General features: G+C 42.7%; 1 protein-coding gene across 7 annotated transcripts in view; it reads left to right on the top strand.

Annotated features, from left to right (window-relative positions):
- LOC127598079 (membrane-associated guanylate kinase, WW and PDZ domain-containing protein 2-like) overlaps positions 1-21228 on the top strand; it is a 149308-nt gene that overhangs the window by 20478 nt on the left and 107602 nt on the right. For 6 of the 7 annotated variants that reach the window (XM_052061605.1, XM_052061602.1, XM_052061603.1 and 3 more), the window contains exon 2: positions 13748-13864. In XM_052061605.1, coding sequence (XP_051917565.1) covers positions 13748-13864 — 117 coding nt within the window. Of the gene's footprint in view, positions 1-8892; positions 9167-13747; positions 13865-21228 lie in introns of those variants that run through there. The other variant, XM_052061606.1, reaches the window with a different exon arrangement.

The raw sequence follows: 21228 nt of genomic DNA, 5'->3' as shown, positions 1-21228 counted from the left end.
ATATATATATATATATATCAGAATCAGAATCATCTTTATTGGCCAAGTATGTAGAACACACAAGGAATTTGTCTCCGGTATAACACGCTGCACTAGTATCATCGTAAACAACAAAATCATTGAACCATTTTAGAGTATACCAGTAGTTTTGTAGTACCATTTTGTGGTGCAAGAAGAGTGACTATGTCAGTGACTGTTTAAGGAGTTAATGGCTAGAGGGAAGAAGCTGTTTAAGTGTCTACTGGATTTGGTGCGCATGGATCTGTAAGCCGCTCAGGGTCGCCAAAAACAAACGAAAATGACAAAAACAGGGATAATACTAGGGAGCGTGTGACCGAGGCTGCCATAGCTGTCGGCGCCTGATGACGTATCAATATATATGTGTGTATATCCATCCATCCATCCATCATCTACCGCTTATCCGGGGCCGGGTCGCGGGGGCAACAGCTTTAGCAGGGAAGCCCAGACTTCCCTCTCCCTAGCTACTTCTTCCAGCTCTCCCCGGGGGATCCCGAGTCGTTCCCAGGCAAGCTGGGTGACATAGTCTCTCCAGCGTGTCCTGGGTCTTCCTCGAGGTCTCCTCCCGGTGGGACATGACCGGAACACCTCACCGGGGAGGCGCTCAGGAGGCATCCGAATCAGATGCCCAAGCCACCTCATCTGGCTCCTCTCGATGTGGAGGAGAAGCGGCTCGACTCTGAGCCCCTCCCGGATGACTGAGCTTCTCACCTTATCTCTAAGGGAGAGCCCGGACACCCTGCGGAGAAAACTCATTTCAGCCGCTTGTATCCGGGATCTCGTTCTTTCGGTCACGACCCATAGCTCGTGACCATAGGTGAGGGTTGGGACGTAGATCGACCGGTAAATTGAGAGCTTCGCCCTTTGGCTCAGCTCCTTCTTCACCACGACAGACCGATACAACGTCCGCATCACAGCAGACGCTGCACCGATCCGCCTGTCGATCTCCCGCTCCCTCCTACCCCCACTCGTGAACAAGACCCCAAGATACTTGAACTCCTCCACTTGGGGTAAGATCTCTTCCCCGACCCGGAGGGGGCACTCCACCCTTTTCCGACTGAGGACCATGGTTTCAGATTTGGAGGTGCTGATTTTCATCCCAACCGCTTCACACTCGGCTGCGAAACGCTCCAGTGAGAGTTGGAGAGCCCCGTTTGAAGGAGCCAACAGCACCACATCATCTGCAAAAAGCAGGGATGTAATACTGAGGCCCCCAAAACTGACCCCCTCAACGCTTCGGCTGCGCCTAGAAATTCTGTCCATAAAGGTTATGAACAGAATCGGCGACAAAGGGCAGCCTTGGCGGAGTCCTACCCTCACTGGAAACGATTCCGACTTACTGCCGGCAATGCGAACCAAACTCTGACATCGGTGGTATAGTGACCGAACAGCCCGTATCAGGGGGTTCGGTACCCCATACCCACGAAGCACCCCCCACAGAACTCCCCGAGGGACACGGTCAAACGCCTTCTCCAAGTCCACAAAACACATGCAGACTGGTTGGGCGAATTCCCACATACCCTCAAGGACCCTGCTAAGGGTGTAGAGCTGGTCCACTGTTCCACGGCCGGGACGAAAACCACACTGCTCCTCCTCAATCTGAGGCTCGACTTCCTGACGGACCCTCCTCTCCAGCACCCCTGAATAGACCTTACCAGGGAGGCTGAGGAGTGTGATCCCTCTGTAGTTGGAACACACCCTCCGGTCCCCCTTTTTAAAAAGAGGGACTACCACCCCGGTCTGCCAATATGTGTATATGTATTGTCAAAAACAAACACTGCCCTCGCTACTGTGAAGGAGGAGTCTTTGGACGAGATTTATGTTCAGCGCTCACTGCGGAGAGCTCATTCAATTACACAATACAATACAATACAATACAATACATGCTGATTTATATAGCGCTTTCACAACAGCGGCAGCTGTAACAAAGCGCTTTACAAGATACAGATCGATACTTGGTAAAACTAGTCGCCATCGCGGAAGTTTTTTCCCTAATGCAGTCCGTCTTCTGAACAAAGATTTAAGCACAGAGTGTTTTAAGCATTTTAAGCATTGACTAGTCCAGTAATGTAATGTTTGATCCTAGCAATTTATGCATGCGTCCGCACCTGTTGAATTCTGTTATGTGTATACATATATAGCTAATAAATGATGATGATGATGATGATGAGAGGGTGAGGTATAGAATAAATCGCCTTTCTAGTATATATCCGGATTTAGAGAAAATGTACTTGAAAGAAGTTAATGACAAAAAAATGGTAAAATGGTCTGTGTTAAATGAGGAGGAGAATATGCAAATCCTCTAAAGGCGAGGCACGGCGTCAAGGACCAGGATGCTCACAGTCACAAGAGAAGTAACAATGGTAGAGTTCATGTTCGGTTCAGCTGTGACTGTGACTGTACTGTTTTCTTTGAATTCCTTTAGAAATATACTTACGGTTCCTGTTTTGCTCCCAGATAGGCCTTTCTCTAATTACCATAACATTTGTGGTGCTCATAAATCCTACGATTTGATTGTGCATCTAATAGAGATAAAAACACTGTCCCAGGTATAAATGTAACAATGTGCTTGTTATTGTAATTGCGGTGCACAGCAGTGTACTACGGTATCATTAGCTATTACGACATCTCTCGCTCTCTCTCTTTATTGATATCAAATTCAATTTGTTATATAACAAGATAGTTATTACATACGTCCTGAAGAGAAAAGGGGTGTTCACACGGCACACATTTGCTCCGGCGCTGCACCGATGTATTTTGTTGCGATATATTTTGCACCGCAGCAAATTGTGTGGAGCGTTCACACGTACAAAGCTGCTGAGCGTGACAGCACCGGCACAGCGTCAGTGCAGCCCCACTTGCGTTCACACGGCACAGTTTCTACAGCGGAGCAAAACGACAGAAAACAAATGAGCTGTCGTGTTGGTTCTTTTTAAAACGTACTGTATATACACAACTCAAGCGACTACTGGACAGACACGTCCTTCTCCTTCTCGATCTCCGTGCCTTCTGCTCGAGAGTGACCGCCCACGAAAACGTAAATGAACGATGACTTCAATGACACTCAGAAAAGCAAACACTAATGCGCCAAACAGAAAATCAAGAGAGGAAATCACAAAAAAAATTATATGAGAGGCGGGGGGTTGTGAACACAAAAAAAAGGAACAAACCACACAAACAACTACGAGACAGTCCAGCCTCCTACAAAAGGAAAGATGTTACCAGGCAAGTCTTGCGTCGTTGTTAAACAAACACATGACGGAAGTCCGACAGAGCACGAAAGCAATGCATTTTCGCCATACGTACGCTTCACAAGCATTTTTTTTTTTACAAAATTTACAAATTACAATAAAATAAAATTTTAAAATTAAAATACAGTATTTAGTTTTGTTTTATATTCTGTACTTTTGTTACGAGAAGACTAGTTTAGTCTGCTTGTCTGTTTATCACTCTGTCAGCCAGCTATTCAAAGTACTTTCATAGTGTTATAGTGGCCGATTGTCTAGAATTTTCTTGAGCGTCAATACAGCTGTCTTGTCTGTCTGTTTGTCTTTCTTTCTGCAGCTAGCTATCCATTGTACTTTAGCTGTACAGTACTAACCAATCTGCCAGTCCATCCATCTATCAACCGATCAGTTCGTCTGTTTATCTGTCTATCGGCTTGCAATCCAATATACGTGACAGTGCATTAGTTGCCATTTTCCCATCATTTTAAAAAATGTATTAATTTTTTTTATCGAGCAGCTAGACATCTGTCTAAGTTGTTTGTCTGTGTCTTTCCATCTATCTTTGTTAGGTTAATAATTATTTGTTACCACCAGTTAACTCTCTCGAGCCATCAAATCATCTTTTGTCTGCGTGTTGGTCTGTCTGTCTAATATTAGTTTTGAATCACTTTCACTCAATATTTAGTTTGTAAAACCAGGAACCTAATTCACTAGCTGGCAGTCTGTCCATCTGCCCACTTCACCGTCCATCTGTTTGTCTAGAAAGTAATTTTAAGATATTGAAGGTATTGGCTACACGATGTTGAATATGTCACTGCTGTTCATGTAAACACAGTACAGTTGGTGTGCTCCACTGAGTCATGTCGGTAATGCGGCTGACAAAAAAAAACAACCCATCAGTAGTTCATTGTGTGCGAATGCGTGTGTGTGTGTGTGTATGAGAATATTCAGCAGGAAGTGAGTGCTTACTAAACACAGCTACTTCTTTTGTGTTGCTAAGCGACAGACAGGTACACTTATTACCTGCTCACCAGATAATCCGTGCAGCGCTGTGTAAAGCTGTAGCTGGTGGTTGCTAAGGGTTACATATTGGGAGCGCCACCTTCTTCTACTTCTTTTAAGGTTTTAGGTTCGAATCTCCATTTCAGATTTGGGTTTTGCCTGGGAAGAATGCATTAGCACTAGTTAGAGGTGTAACCGACATGAAAACCAGAGAACTGTTGATGGATATGATCATGTGCTCAGTGAACCATTCTTGACCTGCATTAATATGTGCCCAACATTGTGATTCAAAAAACAAGCAAATGTGAAGGTGAGAGAAGATCATTTGGGTCATTAGGCAGCACACTGGACAAGTGGTTAGGATGTCGGCCTCACAGGCAGGTTCAGGGTTTGAATCTTGGTTGGAGCCTTGCTGCTTGGAGTTTGAATGTTCTCCCAGTGCTTGCATGGGTGTTCTCTGTGTACTCTGGCTTCTACCTGCATTCCAAAAACACAATGTCAGCTTGTACATCGATGTAAATGAGTGTAAATGCTTGTTTGTCTCTTTCAATTACCGGTAGTCAATCAAACTATATTAATTTTTTTACAGCACTTTTCACATGCAAGAATACAGCTCAAAGTGCTGTGCAAAAACATAAAAAGACGACCCTTCCCCTCTGCCCAACATACGCAGATACATGTCCCCCCCCAAGCATGCCTATACTTAGACACACACACACACACACACACACACACACACTGATGAATTATATTTAAACAAAATTGCGCCGTACAATTGGCTGGTAACCAGTCCAGGATGTTAACACTCTCTCCCCCAGCTGGGATAGCCTCGAGCTCACCTGTGACCCGAATGAGGTCAGTAACAACAAAAAAATGCATGGATGTGAATATTTAACATGTTGGTGAAGGAGAAGGATGGAGTTGCAACGAAACAGCACGCCCAAAGAAACAACAAAAGTAAAATGGCAAAAAGCAGTTTATCGCGATCTCTCCACACCTGAGGAGTATGTAGTTCTCAGACTTTGCACATGTTTTCAGCAATTATCAGTCTTGTCAATCACTCTACCTTGGTCAAATGACATTTAAGGGACTTGTTTACTGTGGCGTAATCAAAGATTGTTTGAGGTTTTGCCACCTGCAGGTATGTATGATGTCATGGTGATGAGGTCTGTAAAGTGTAACTTTACAGCAGGTAGGGATCACCGACGGTCAATCTAAATTAGTTAATTAATTTTTGGTTTCCTTCCAGCGCGATCAGTTGATGGACAAGAGGCCATGTGGTCTGGCGCACTGCTTCAGTGACCAGAAGGCGAGCCTATTGCCGTCTGCCTTGATGACTTTGTGATGGAGTGCGGCTGTCATCTGTTCCCCTCTTGTCGCAGTGTGTTCTATAGCGTCCTCGGGAAGTGCTCGCCGTCAAAGTACCGGCAGTCACATAATGTCGACGTTGGCGCTTAGAGTGCTCATTTTTATGTTGATGCATTTTTCCTTGCTGGTGTTTGTTTACGTCTTTGTATTTAGACCAAATCGGCGCTTGAGGTGTCCTGGCTGGTGTCTGCAGCGGTGAGCTCATCCTCGCCAGGTTATATTGTTTTCTTTTTTCTTTTTTTCTTTTTGCGCTCCAGTTGGTGACGTCTCCACAAGGTTGCACAGGGGGAGCATATGGTTGGCGCGATACTGAGCATTTGAGGAACATCAGGGAGCATCTGGGCCCATTCACTCACAGAAATAGAAAGTAGCTTTATTGTGCACACAAAAAAATGATTGCCTCCTGCTGGGATACATTGAATTTATAATAGATGTTTCTTTGTGCGTAACATTGTTTCTTATGCTAGTGTACTAACTAGACTGGTGTGTGTAATTCAATGCATTATTGTGAACCAGTGGTTAGCAGGGTTCTGCTAGTTTTGGATAACCATTATAGTTGTTTTTGGATTTGTTTTTTTTCACTTTAGTTAGTTGTAATTAGTTTTGGAGCAAGTATGTTTGCTTTTATTAAAAATGCTTAATTTTACTTTAGTTTTTATTAGTGTAAGTTTTAGTTTTTTTTTAAATATATGAAGTATTCGAGCACGTGGCACGGTGGGCGACTGGTTAGCATATCCGCCTCATATTGCAAAGGTGCAGGGTTTGATTCAGGTGCCGACCTTGCTGTGTGGATTTTGCATGTTCTCCTCCTGCCTGCATGGCTTTTCATTGGGTACTCCAGCTTCCTCCCACATTCCAAAAACATGCACGGCAGATTAATGGAACACTCTAAATTGTCCCTAGGTGTGAGTATGAGCGCGGTTGGTTGTTCGTCTTTGTGTGCCCTGAGATTGGCTGGCAACCGGTTCAGGATGTCCCCCTCCTTCTGCCCGAAAACAGCTGGGATAGGCTCCAGCTGCCCGCGACCCTCATGAGGGTTATCAGATTAGAAAATGGCTGGATTAGTCAAATGCAATGAAAAAAAAAGACTCTCAGTATGATATAATGCACGTCAACCTTCCTTCTTCTTCTGCTGAACAGTGATACAGAAATAAACACATTAATTGGCAAAATGTGAAGTATGATATTAATTGACAACAATGAAAATGAAGGTCATTCTCGCTATAATTACAGTTAGTTTTAAAATGTAGTTTCAGTCATTTTTAAAGCATTTTCTTTATTTTATTTTGTTGTGTTAGTTTTGGTTTTTTATTATTTATTTCATGTTTTTTTTTTAATTATTTTCGTAAATTATAACCTTCGTGGGCAGCGTTGCTGCCTCGCTGTTGAAGTTCTGTGTTTCAGTCTTCGTTACAGCCTTCCTGTATGGAATTCACCCGACTCTCTGTTTTCTGTCTGCGTACACTGAAAAATAAAATTTGGAGTATTATTTATATGGGCCAAAAAAAAAAATCCACTCGGAAATTCTAATAAACTTTGCAAATATATATTTGCAGTAGATTTTGCTTGCATAGTGCACCCAAAACCTTCAGGTTGGGAAACGGTTACTCTACCACATGAGCCATTCCACTCCTACTGTGTGTCAGTTTATCACTAGTGTCTCCAAAAAGAGACCGCAAATACTTGGTATACTTTTCGAGGTACGAGTATTCCACCTGACACCAGCGATTTACTAACTCCGACGAGGAGAGTCATGGCTCAGGTGGCAGACTGGCTGTTTGTGGTTTTGTTCCTCAAGCCTTGAGTGATGTTTTGTATTATATTGAATAAACAAAGGGCGCCCCGGTAGTCCAGTGGTTAGCACGTCGGCATCACAGTGCAGAGGTACCGGGTTCGATTCCAGCTCCGGCCCCCCTGTGTGGAGTTTGCATGTTCTCCCCGGGCCTGCGTGATTTTCTCCGGGTGCTCCGGTTTCCTCCCACATTCCAAAAACATGCGTGGCAGGCTGATTGGACACTCCAAATTGTCCCTAGCTGTGAGTGTCAGTGCGAATGGTTGTTCGTTTCTGTGTGCCCTGCGATTGGCTGGCAACCGATTCAGGGTGTCCCCCGCCTACTGCCCGAAGACGGCTGGGATAGGCTCCAGCACCCCCCGCGACCCTAGTGAGGATCAAGCGGTACAGAAGATGAATGAATGAATGAATGAATGAATAAACAAACACTAACGAAGCAAATTTTACTGAATAACTCTCCTTGAATTTCAGGGTGAAAAACGTTTTATCAAATAAATGTCACTTGAATGTTCTTTTTTTCAGTGTAACTCCCATATTCCCACACGATGCATGCTAGGTTCTTTGAACACTATATACTATGAGGCTTCAATTTATGTGGGAGCCGCAGGAAATAATTTGGGTGTGTCTGGGCCGCATTAGGGATTACACAAAAATAAAAGGGTCGAACTATTCAAAGGTTCTTAATCTTTAGTCATAACAGTTCAGAACATTACTGGTTCTTAAGAACGTGAACAGCACTGGTGAACCGGTCCTCTCTCTCATGTTTACGAGTTATGAGCTGTCGACTTTTTTTTTTGGATACACTGCTGACTTTGTTGATTTTGGGGGAAAAGAAGAAGAGCCACATTCGCAGATGTATTCACAGCAGACCAGGACAAGCAGCCGAACACCCACAGAGGAGCATAGAGCAGATGTAGAAAATGTCCAGTCAGAGCACCTGAAGCCACAGCCCATTAAAAGCGCACGAACACATTAATGTGCTCTTCTCATTGCGATTCAAAATGTTCTTTGTGGTACGCAGCCTCCCTCTAGTGGTATGAGAAAGACGCAGTGCTCAAGTACAGTTCAGTTGTATTTAACTTCAAATATAATTGCATTTCATTTTTAAGAGATGTTTGCTTTAAACATTTATTTCGGGTCATTTGCCAATCACCTTTCATATGCAATACATTTTAAATGAATCATTTAAGTGTGGTTCTTTATTTTTCTATATTGAAGTGCAAAGTGTGCGTAATGTGAACAGGCTGAGAATGATATAAAATATTATTTTTTGAAATAAACCAGTTTTGGATGAATGTTTTCAAAGTGGAGTGCAGTAGCAGCGGGATCAGATTGGTGGTGCTCTCGTCGCATTTGACTCGCCGGCCTCCCGCTAGCACATCTCCCTCTCCTCCTCCTCCTCCTCTTCCTCTTCTCCCCTCTCCTTTTCCTGATGGTCATCGTCTCTCCGCATCCGTCCGTTCTCTCCTCTATCCACATCCCCCCACTGCAATATAACTACCCCCTCCCCCCCTTTCACTTCCTCGGTTTCCATCGTTGCGCTCCTCGCCGGGATTAAATTTGGCTGCAGCCGGCTGCTGAGCACTTGAGCAGCAGCAGCTGAGGATCAGGAGGAGGGCTCGGAGAAAGAGAAGAGGAGGAGGAGGAGGAGGAAGAGGAAGAGGATGTGCGGCTGGCGACGATAGAGCAAGGCGGACTGTCTGTGGATGTATTCCGGGATTATTTTTGGAAAGCAACATCTGGGTCGGATGCAGATGAGGTGCATGGACTGCACTGCTTTTATTTCTTCACATACGGGCGTGTGTGCGTATGTGTGCGTGAGTGTCTCCGAACGCCAGTATGCGTGTGATAAGGTCACAGTGTGCACCTGCCCGCTTTTTGTTTTCTCCCTTACATCCATTCATGAGATGAACCAAACAATTCATTGACTTCATTTGTCTTTTGCATGAGCAGTATGGTGGTGGAGTGCCAATCATGTCTGCATCACAGTTGTGAGGTTTGCCGTCTGAATCTGGTTCCTTTCACGTTCCCAGAAACATGCATAGACTCTATCGTGTTCATCGGTGTGAATGTGAGTGTGAATCGTCTATTTGTGCCATGAGATTGTCTCACGACCAGTCCAGGGTGTACCCCAAAGTCATCTTCAACTCACCAGCCACCCTAATGAGAGAAAAGCACTCTCAAACATGGATGGATGAATAAATATTTGCTTTTGGAAGCGTTTCAATGGCAGCACATTAGTGGTGAGCATGTCTGCTTCACAGTTGAGAATTTCTACATGGGTTTGAGTTTTTCCTGTATGAAGTTTGAATGTGCTTGCATGAGTAGCTCTACTTGCTCTCACGTTCCAAAAGCATGCATGTTAGCTTCATTGAAGGCACTAAATTGCTCATAAATGTCAGTGTGGGTGTAAACGCTTCATTGATTGATTTTTTTTTTTTTATGCCCTGCAACAAACGGGCTGGCCCCATGCGTCTCTTCTTAAGTCATTTTATGATAATAGAAGAAGGAGACTCAAAAATGTCAATATGTGTCTCGCCATAAGGAAACAAAAAGAAAAGGGCCTCCTCTAAGGCCAAATCATCCTCATTTAGCTGAACAGATACTTCCTGCAAAATCACGGTTTGTAATTTAGGCTTTATTGAATATTAACAGGCAGCGTGATGTATGAGTGGTTCAAGCGTCTGCCTCACAGTTTAAAGTTCCAGGTTTGAATCCTGTGCCAAAAATATGTATTGTGTGTTGGGTTCTTACAAGACTTTATACATAGGTGTCAATGTGAGTGCTTGTTTGTCTATGTCAGGGATGGGCAACTTAAATGATGGAGGGCCCACAATTTTTCATTAGTGTTACTGTGGGGGACACATAGGATCATGCACATCCTAACCAAATGTATGACAACATTGCTTTTTTAAAGGGACTACTAAACTTATTTAGCCATTTTCAGCGGTAAAAAGTGAATATTTTGACTATAATGAATTTGAGAACTTGATAACAGTTAACACCTCTGCATTTGGCCATTTGCTGTTGACTGTTGAATACACAAAAAAATGATCAGTTCCTGGTTTGGGCCATAAAACGTCTGACAATTGTTGTCCATTGTTTTCCAAAGTAAAAGCAGATGTAGTTTGGAAATGCCTGAAATGTTTTCAATTTTTGGGGCTCGGGCTCAGGTAACAACCAATCATGGCTCAGTTTATGAATATCACATGAGCCGTTATTGGTTGTTACCTGAACCCTGAGCACATTCAAAGTTATTTTCAGCTGAACATTGCTGAATAAATTATCCCTTGAATATGGCCAAAATGTGCGTATATTTGCAAAATACATATGCTCCATGTGGTTCTGTTTTGGATTGGTGGAATAGAATTGCCATCCTTGTGAGATTCTACCGTGTGGATAACGATAAAGCCGTACAACGCCAGATGATTGCTAATCGTGGCGTTAATCTCTGCCAGCCGCCAGCTTGTGCAACGTCAAATCAATGTGGCGGAAGGTTGCTTGGTTATGCATGACTGAGGAGATGTTTGTCGTTTTGTAAACGCACACTATGTAACACCGTGGTAGATGACGGGGCGATGGAGGTGATGGCAAGGCCGGGGGAGGTTCTCCTGGCTCTGGTCTCTTTCTCTGGTGCTAGTTTGGGAAGGAAGTCATCACAGATGATCGACTGTGTGTGGAAGGGTTGGCAAGTCTCGTCTTTCCATCTATGAAGTGAAAATGAGATATCGTTTATTTGTCCCACACTGGGGAAATTTACAGCCTCCAGCAGCAAGAATGTAGGTAGAAAGAAGAAAGAAGAAAGAAAAACAACAACAAACATTGTTCAATTAAGTGCAATTTAATTATAATTATATTATAATTATATAATTATAATTATATTATAATTATATAATTATAATTATATTATAATTATATACTTATTATATATATTATAATTATATAATTATAATTAAGTGGCTCAGTCTATAAACAGTCGTAATATGTTGTTTTTCTCAGAGGACGAAGACAGTGCTCCAGCACGCCTGCGACCCTTGTGAGGATGAACGGTTTAGATAATGGATGGCTCGATCAAGAAAAATATTTAGCTTTAAGTAGGATAGTGTCTGTCTACAAGTATTGCTAACTCGTATTCAAATAACCATGACTTATAAGATTATATGGAAGTCTTTTCACTCTATCTGGAAGATCGCCATTAAGGAATGTGTCAAGTCAATACGGAAGCATGGAACTGCCAATGTGAAATATAAATTTTTGACTGGCAAATATTGAACGTATTTGCATATTAATATATATATATATACATATATATTTAATATACACACACACACACACACACACACGTGGTAGAGTACTTTAGAACTTTCCACCACTGACAGGGAATTAAAGCCAAGTCAAGTAAGTCATGGGGAGCATACACTTGTCCAAAATTCTGGTAAGATGGAACGCAAAACCTCCCGCCATCCCTGATTAATTCAGATATGTGTCCCAAGACTTTTGTCAATAATTATTGACCAGGGCAATTGACTTTCTAAATTCTTTCCATTCATTGATTCCATAAGCATAAGTCATCTTTTGCAGGGCGTTCTGTCCTCTACCAGCCTTTGTCACTGGAACTGCTGACTTTGCATTTCTCCAAGGATCACAAGTTTACAGAAATGCCATGATGTGCCTGTCATTTATGTGTGGATGTGTGTGTGTGTGAGTTGGTGGGGGCAGCCATTGTTTTTTGTCTTTGGTGTCAGAAGCTTTTAACTTGATTGAACCGTGATCTTATCCCAAACACACAGTCCAAATAAAACTTCAGCATGCATCTGATCTGAGCGGAATTATGTAGTTTTATGTATGACTTGTCGTCAGCTTGTTTGCATCAAGTCACAATTGGCTTTGGAAAGGGGGAAGGAGATGCTGCTCTCACGGGCAACGGGTTTTGAAAAAAAAAGAGTACCGTACTGTATTTTGTCGTTTTTGAATACCAGTGGCAGGGAGTTTCGGACCTTGAGTGGTTTTTTCATTTCAGTCACCTTATCCACCTCTTAATAACACCATTATGTCGCAAAGTAATATGCAAAAAGGTTATAACTATGCCTGGCATTAAAGAAGAGATTTTGACTATTTGAGGATGAATGCCGTACCTTCTTAGTTAAAAACAATACAAGAGTGCATTTCATAAGATGAAGCGCTGCAGGTAGACGCATTGGGGAAAGTGGTTCTTTACTATAACGCCGTCTTGAAGCAAACATTTACAACCAGCTACAAGATTTAGCTAACCTTCAAAGGGTGAAATAAATCCTAAAGACACGCTAACCTAGACAGATAACATAGCTAACTAGCATGACTAGCATCAGTTTGTTCTCCGTTAACCCTGCAAAGCGGAGAAGTACCTTCTCATTTTCTGAGAAATAAATACTTTTGCTGTCATACTACATTTTGATTTTCTTTTTTAAAATATGCTTGTTTTTTTCCTTTTTATCTTCGAGGGGGAAAAGTTTCTCAACTTTATTTTTAAAACACTTTAAAAAACCCACAGCTGCATATGAAGTGTTTTACCATAAAGTAAAAATCTGACATAAAAACAAGGTAGTTAAAAGAATAAATTAACATAAAAACAGCAAACACAATAAAATACTAAAAGAGGGAACACACCCTTTTATGACTAAAGATTTACTTCGACCCGTTACCGCATCTGCACGCATGCGCACACCCATGCACACGCGCGCATACGCATTCACGCACGGTGTATTCTAACAAAAAAAAAGATTCATGACAAACAGACATACACATCTTTCCCTCGAAGATGTCCCTCTACACCCTTTGCAATCGATTTGGGACGAGCTACCGGTCGATCGCGATCGACTTATTGGGCACCCTAGCAATGAAACATTACAAAGAATAAAAATGTGCTTTAAGGCGAGTTTCAAAATGGACAGAGAGGTAGCTCGCTGAATGTTTAACGGGAGGTCATTACAAATGGAGGGACAGAAAATGGAGACGGCTTGATCCCCTCTTAGCCTCTACTTAAGTTCTCGGTACCCCCAGTCTTCCCAAACGTCTCAAAATAATACCTTTTTGAGTTGTTATTACAATACAGTGAAACCACGATAATTTTGACGGTTATCATACAGTAAGAATCGGACCAGTCAATCAGCCCAAGCCGAATATGTTTGAGCACATTTGTTTACAGCTTGTAGTCGGGGCAAAACTATTGTGGGCCCGAAACGTATCCCCCATGTTAAACAGTGAGTTCACTTTACATTTGAAGGATATATGCAAACGTGTGTGCAGTATAATGAGTCATGTGGCCTCTTGTAAGCCTTTTCGGCTTTCCTCTTGTTCACAGGGGGGGTTGTTGACAAGGACCTGCGGCACTACCTCAACCTTCGCTTCTCCAAAGGCTCCGTGGACCACGATCACCAGCAAATCATCCGAGACAACCTGTACCTGCGCACCGTTCCCTGTGAGTCTTCCTCCTCCTCCTCTTCTGCTCAGCATCCACACCATCTGTGCAATTGTCTCTTTTATGGACTTTTTATCGCTCACTTAGATAGACCACCCCTCCCCAAAATCCCCCCTCCCCACCTGCCCATTTCATTTCTTTTTCTCTGTTGGAGTTTCCCTGTTTGCCGCACTCAGGATGTGTAGCGCACCTTCTCCATTTTTCTTTTTGCATATTACATACAGGCTCTTTCTCGCAGTCTCTCGCCGCCTAGCGCGCCTTCCTTCGCCATCGTCCGGTTGCTGAGCTTTCAGCCTGAGGTTTCCATGGCAACCAGCCTCTTGTCTCAAGGCTTCTGTTGCATTGGCGACCCCAACCCCCCTTTCAGCTAACACACACACACACACACACACACACACACACACACACACACACACACGTGCGTGTACAAGACTGCATAGCATTGTAGACATGCACATTATTTTTGGTGTGTTCCTCCTGCACCTTTTTGAAGGGCGATGTCATTGCTGTCAGAGTGCAGAAGCTTGTGAATTAGCTTCGAGGCTCAAGCGGTTGCCTGGCATGACTCTGCAGACTACTAAACGCGTTATATTCCCATTTAATGTGTCGCGTGATCATGCCGTGCATACACAGAGGCTCAATGGAGAAGGAACTTGATTGCGAGCGTGCAAACATGCTCAATGCAGAAGTTTTCTTGTGTGTATGTGTTGTATATATTGTTTGTTGCCATCATGTGAAGTCAACCATATTCTGACATTTAATTGTGAAGTTATATTTTTGTCTAATGTGGTCGGTGCCTGGTGTCGAAGTGTAATGATCATGTCGAGCATGGAAAAGCGGGTGCGAGTGCCCGTTCATTCCTGCTCGCAGCTTTGATTTGTATTTTCATTTCGCGCGTGTACTGTGCTGTAAAATTTATGCAAAACATTAGCATCTGTTTAAAAAGGGAAGAAATTTTAAATGGTACATCTTCTGTTTCTGACTAGTTCAAGTTAATTGAACAAAGAGGGATAGCTACACCTGCACACTTTTATGAGATGCAATACAAAAGCTTCAGGATAAATTCTGCTTTTACAAAGATGACAAGGAATTGGCGGTCATTAACAGACGCATTCTATCTCTATGGGTCTTATGTGGATTTTTTTTTCAGCATCGTAGTGAACCGCCATTTATTATGTTCCGGACCAGGGGTCACCAACATGGTGCCCACAAGCACCAGGGAACACTCAAGGATACATGAGTAGCAAGTGAAAGTGTTACAGAAACTGTTTGATTCCATTTAATTATGTAATGACTGTTTTTTATGAAATACCATATTATAGAGATGGGTTTCCTTATTTAAACACCGCATTACAACATTTCTTGTTATCACGAAGCACCACTGTATCCACAATCATTCAAAAGTGTGGCAGTCAATTAGAATTGCCCTTAATTATTAAAGAACAGCACTGAATTTCTAGAACACTAGATGGCCCTTAGCCACCTGGGATAGGCTCAAGCTAACCCATGACCCCGGTGAAGATAAAGGATGTATAAAATGGATGGATGAACTAAAACACAAGCGTCACTTTCGTAATATTGACTCTCTTCCCATATTCAAAACTCATCTCAAAACCCACCTATTTAAAGTTGCATACTCAGTTTAAACTCATCGCTTTTTTATTATTGATCATTTTATATGTGGTTTTATTGCTCTTTTTTTATTGTAAAGTGTCCTTGGTGTTTTGAAAGGTGCTTATAAATGCATTATTATTATTATTAATTTCGTAAGCTTTTGTCTTTGGCCGTTCATTTTGTCCACATCTTTAAAGGGGGAGGTTAAGTAAAAATAATCCCCCCACTAGTGTAAACACAGAATTGTGACTGATATTACGTTTGTGGAATATGCATTAAGCAGAAAAAAAAATCTACCAGTTTTTATCCATCACAGGGGTCTGCCATTTTGTCGTGTACTGTTAGTTTTTGGCAAGTGACAATGACATCACAGTGTGCAAGGGCTCAACTACCGACCATGAACAAACCAAGAAAACAGGTGAACCCTGACGGTCATTACGAGACCTTCGGTACTGTGATGTCATTTTCAGTCAACCGCAATTGGCAGCACAAGGCCGTTCATATTCCACAAATGCCATATTAATCAGAATACCCTGTTTAGACTGTGGGGGCGCATAGGACATGTTATTGTAAAGAACATTTTAGACTTGACTTCTCCTTTAAGCCTTTTCCTTCTGTCACATTTGTTTTATAAATGACCGCATGAGACAAATTTCAAGTCAGCCCGCTCGACTGACCGATTGAACCTTGGCTTTTCCCAACATTTTTCAATTAAAAAGCCGCATCTGACTGTGTAAAGACTCCCCCCGCTGTGTGATGTGCATGGACAGTCATGACACCCCTTAATTAAATGCCTATCATTTAACAAAGCTCATACGGTGTAATGGAAGATTAGCTCGCAAGGCATCCTGCGCCTCACTTTGATTCACATGCTGAATTGGCTTCTTAAATATGCCATGTCACACGTCTTCTGTCGTATGACCTTTTTCTGGACCAGCGGGGGGGGACGACACCATTCGGCTCACTCCATTCTTTCATCGAGCCCACGGAGCATTTACGCTTTTATCATAAGACAGTATTCTGTAGTATTTGTGGCCGCCATTAAAATTTTTTCTTCTTATATTAGTTAATTAATTAAAAGATGGGATGGGCTAATTTATGGTTTTTCAGTTGCTGGTAGGAAAGGTACAGACGTGCGCTCGACACTGACATTGATAGTGCACAGAGAGCTAATGTTAGCTCGCTGTTATGTTTTGCTAAATTACTCAGACTGAAACCAATCATTATTGAAGTCAGTCTTGTGAACTTGTGCACAACTATTTGCAACATCCACTCGGTATATCGTCTTCACCCACAAGTTGCGCTGTATGAAATAATCTAAACCAGGGGTCACCAACCTTTTTGAAGCTGACAGCTACTTCTTGGGAACTGATTAATGGAAAGCATTACTAGTTTGATTTGCTTCTTCTAAAGTAAGAACTCTGTCCACGTTACGTTTAATAATGGTATTATTAGGGTCTGACCTAATTAATTGACCAAAATCAGCTCTTTTGTAATGGTCAAAAATTAGCACAAAAAAAATAGTATTATCTATTAATCGTCATTGAAATGTTATTCTGCAAAAAGTTATAATGAGCAATTAATGCTTTATGTGAAGACATTGATAATGTTAAGGATTTCGCATAATATTGTGGAAACAGAAAAATATCTGTATGAAATACGTTATTTCTATTAATATCTGATCAATTGATCAGTATTAACATTCCTGGGAAATCCCAATCATCCCATCACTGATTAGCTATTTTTACAACAGTCCACGTTCACCACGTTGGTGACCCCTGACCTAAACCATTTAGGGACTATCTGGCAGTGCAACCTGAAGCAACAAACTTTTCTCATTGTTTTCAAGTCACTTTCTGCTTACCCGGGAGGACCCTCGTGCCAGTTGTTCACAAACATGAAATTAGCTGTAGAAAATGAATGAATGGACCTTTTTCCGCGTCTGCATAACGTGTGTTGTTTGTTGAGCTTGCTGCTCAACCTTCACGTGCGGCTGCCGCGGTGGCCTGCGGGTCGCTTTGTTGTGTTGCTTGGGAGCGGCCGTGAAAATCCGTTTTTCCTCCCCGCGTCCGCACTCCTCTGACCGCTGCGCTGTCAGTGTGTGTCTGTCAGCTTGATGAGCAGACGCCATTCTGCATCATAACATGCTGTCACGCTGAAGGACGTGGGAGGAATTGTGTGTGTGTGTGTGTGTGTGTGTGTGTGTGTGTGTGTGTGTGTGTGTGTGTGTGTGTGTGTGTGTGTGTGTGTGTGTGTGTGTGTGTGTGTGTGTGTACACAAAGTGCTGCAAGGCTCACATTCAGGCATCAACAGCTTTCTGTTACATCACACAACTCATTGTTGGTTTTTAGTTGTACGTTATGTTGTACAGTGTGTGAGCCTTTAAATACACACACACCGCATCAGATACTATAAACAGTGATTGTCAAATTATAAAACAAGTACCACTAATGATACATGAATGAATCACTTGCCATGTACAGTTCAGTTGTATTCAATCACATTTCACCTTTAAGAACGGTATGAACACCCCTTTAAAGGCACATGCCCAACACACGAGTGCTGCAGCTTACAGTGGAACCTCAGGTTACATACGATCCTGTCAACAAACAATTTGAGTTATGCACAAACAGAAAAAAATACCTCTGTTTACATAGTATTTTTAGTGTACAAACACTTGGATGCTGTGCTGCTTCTTGTGCCACGTAAGCATCGTTAACTCATAACGCATTGCTGTTCACTGAAAACTAGTTTTATCTCTCGATGGCGTATGATGGAATGCAGCTGCTTTTGTAGATCAAAGTTTTCACCTCTGCATTCTCGATCATCCAGTCATTTTATTTTTGTCCGAAAATATTGTAAACAGTATTATTTATTGAGGCTGCACGGTGGTACAGTGGTTAGCGCGTTGACCTGACAGCGCGTTGACCTCACAGTGCAGAGGTCCAGCTCCAGCCTCCCTGTGTTGAGTTTGCATGTTCTCTCCGGGCCTGCGTGGGTTTTCTCCGGGTACTCCGTTTTCCTCCCACATTCCAAAAAACATGCGTGGCAGATTAATGGAACACTCTAAATTGTCCCTAGGTGTGAGTGTGAATGCGAATGGTTGTTCATTTCTGTGTGCCCTGCGATTGGCTGGCAACCGATTCAGGGTGTCCCCCGCCTACTGCCCGAAGACAGCTGGGATAGGCTCCAGAACCCCCCGCGACCCTAGTGAGGATCGAGCGGCTCGGAAGATGAATGAATGAATATTGTAAACAGTATTATTTATTGAGGCGGCACGGTGGTACAGTGGTTAGCGCGTTGACCTGACAGCACGTTGACCTCACAGTGCAGAGGTCCAGCTCCAGCCTCCCTGTGTGGAGTTTGCATGTTCTCTCCGGGCCTGCGTGGGTTTTCTCCGGGTACTCCGGTTTCCTCCCACATTCCAAAAACATGCATGGCAGGCTGATTTAACACTCTAAATTGTCTCTAAGTGTGAGTGTGAGCGTGGATGGTTGTTCGTCTGTGTGTGCCCAATGATTGGCTGGCAACCAGTTCAGGGCGTCCCCTGCCTGCTGCACAAAGACCTACTGGGATAGGCTCCAGCCTGCCCCGTGACCCTTGTGAGGATCAAGCGGTTCAGAAAATGGATGATGGATGGATTATTTATTGAATTGTGTCGTCTCTTTAACTATGTAATTAGCAGTGCATGACAGTATAATAATCATGTCAAAATAAAAATACATGCATACATACATTCACTTGCAGTCATAGTTTTGAAAAACCTGTAATTGCCTTCTGCCATAAACTCATCAGGGTTCAGTTACCGGTCTCGTCGGTAACATGTCAGAAAAGAGGCAAAAATTACTATTTTATTAAGTTAAACAGTGGCTCGAAATGTGTAATCAATTATAAAAAAAGTTGTAGATTAATTTGATTGATTCATTTTGAAACCTCTACATTCACACAAACACAGATGCGAGACGTGAGAAGCATCCATATAGTTTCAGTGAATGCACAAATAGGTCTGATGTCGGCATGTTGAACTTGTGTTAAACCGGTAAACAAAGCGCAAACTGTCAGAATGACTCAGAAGAAAAGCGAAAGTGCTAAAGATAGTGTAAGAAAGCGCTTGTCATACGAGCCAAAAGATCTGTGCTGTGCTTCCTCTCACGCTGTGTAACCAGACTCTGCATCACGCAACAGGCACGCAAAGAAATAAGCAGCAAATTAGGGAATGGAGCAATCATGTCATGCCCCACTTTGTGAATACTGATATATAAGTGGTTAGGACTGCACGACTGTCCGTGTTTTATATATATGGAAACATCAGGAAGAAGGAACATGAGAAACTCGAGAAATACCAAGGGCTCAGAGAGGAGCTGGAGAGAGCCTGGAAGGTAAAGGTGACAGTCGTGCCTGTGGTGGTCGGAGCACTCGGGGCAGTGACCCCCAAACTAGATGAGTGGTTGCAACAGATCCCTGGAACAACATCGGACATCTCAGTCCAGAAATGTGCAGTGCTGGGAACAGCAAGGATACTGCGCAGAACCCTCAAGCTTCCTGGCCTCTGGTAGAGGACCCGAGCTGAATGAGGGACGGACACCACCCGAGGGGTGAGATGAGGATTTTTTATATATATATATATTGCGCGTCGTCCCGCACGCGGTCTGTCCTTCCGTCTGTCCCTTTTTAAAACTTACCTACTTCACCGCGCCGCCACTGCGCCGCTCAGGCAGTGGCTCACTACGATCGCGCGGGCATCTTAGCGAAAAAATGTTGTCTACCCACAAGCATTGCAATGAAATTGTTAGTTATTTAGTAGAGCTAAACATCTCTTTATCTTTGCGATAAGCAATGAAGATGAACAAAAAGTTGAACAAAGCAACAACACTTTTGTGGGCCGAAGGCCCACCTTACCAGCCTTCCGCAGGAACTAGCTGATGAGCCGCCCGTAGGGCGGCGAACCAGCTAGTATATATATATATATATATATATATATATATATATATATTTTTTTTTTAAAAGAAAAAGACAGGTTTTCTTGGATTGGCCTCTCTTGTGCCAAAATCAACCAATGAATTAGAAAAGAAACTTATTTAAAAAAAACACCTGAATGACAATTTCCATATTATTATATATATTTTTTTAAAACTCCTCTTCGGTGGAGGAGCTGTCAAACTAAACACACGACAAAAACAATTACTTGTTGTATATTTAAAACAGCTGGACAAGTTTGCCTTTCTCTAGCCTAATGCTAACCCACAATGAAAAACACCCTAACCCGTATGCCACATTGCTGGACGAGCACATTCATAGTCATGGTGTTCTAAGCCTTGAAGCAAAAGATATTTGAACCCAGATGGTGCATAAATTCAAGTAGACAGACAATACAATGATCACAGGCATGTACTGTTTATCCTCTGAGAAATGCTAGAAAAATGACAGCACCTTGCTGAGTCACTTAGAGTAGTTGTGCAACTCTTGTTAGTTTGTCTGCATGGCTGTCTCATATTGTGCCCTGGTGGGCATCTCGCACACACCAAAAGCAGCCACAATGAATTCATCATGATGCACTACTGCGATGAATTAATCCTTTGCACTGTAGTTGTTGTTGTTTTTTTGTAGTATGTTTTTAAAAAATACCAAATTATAAGAGTGTAATTTTACCTGATAAAAAATGTGTTACAACAATTGTTGTTGGCTCTTTTTGGAGGTGGGCTTGGAACTTATTCATGGCATATCCATCATTTCCAAGAGGGGGAAATGAT

The sequence above is a fragment of the Hippocampus zosterae genome, chromosome 3, assembly GCF_025434085.1.
Source record: "Hippocampus zosterae strain Florida chromosome 3, ASM2543408v3, whole genome shotgun sequence".
Lineage (NCBI taxonomy): Eukaryota > Metazoa > Chordata > Actinopteri > Syngnathiformes > Syngnathidae > Hippocampus > Hippocampus zosterae.
This window is presented reverse-complemented; position numbering and strand designations above follow the sequence as displayed.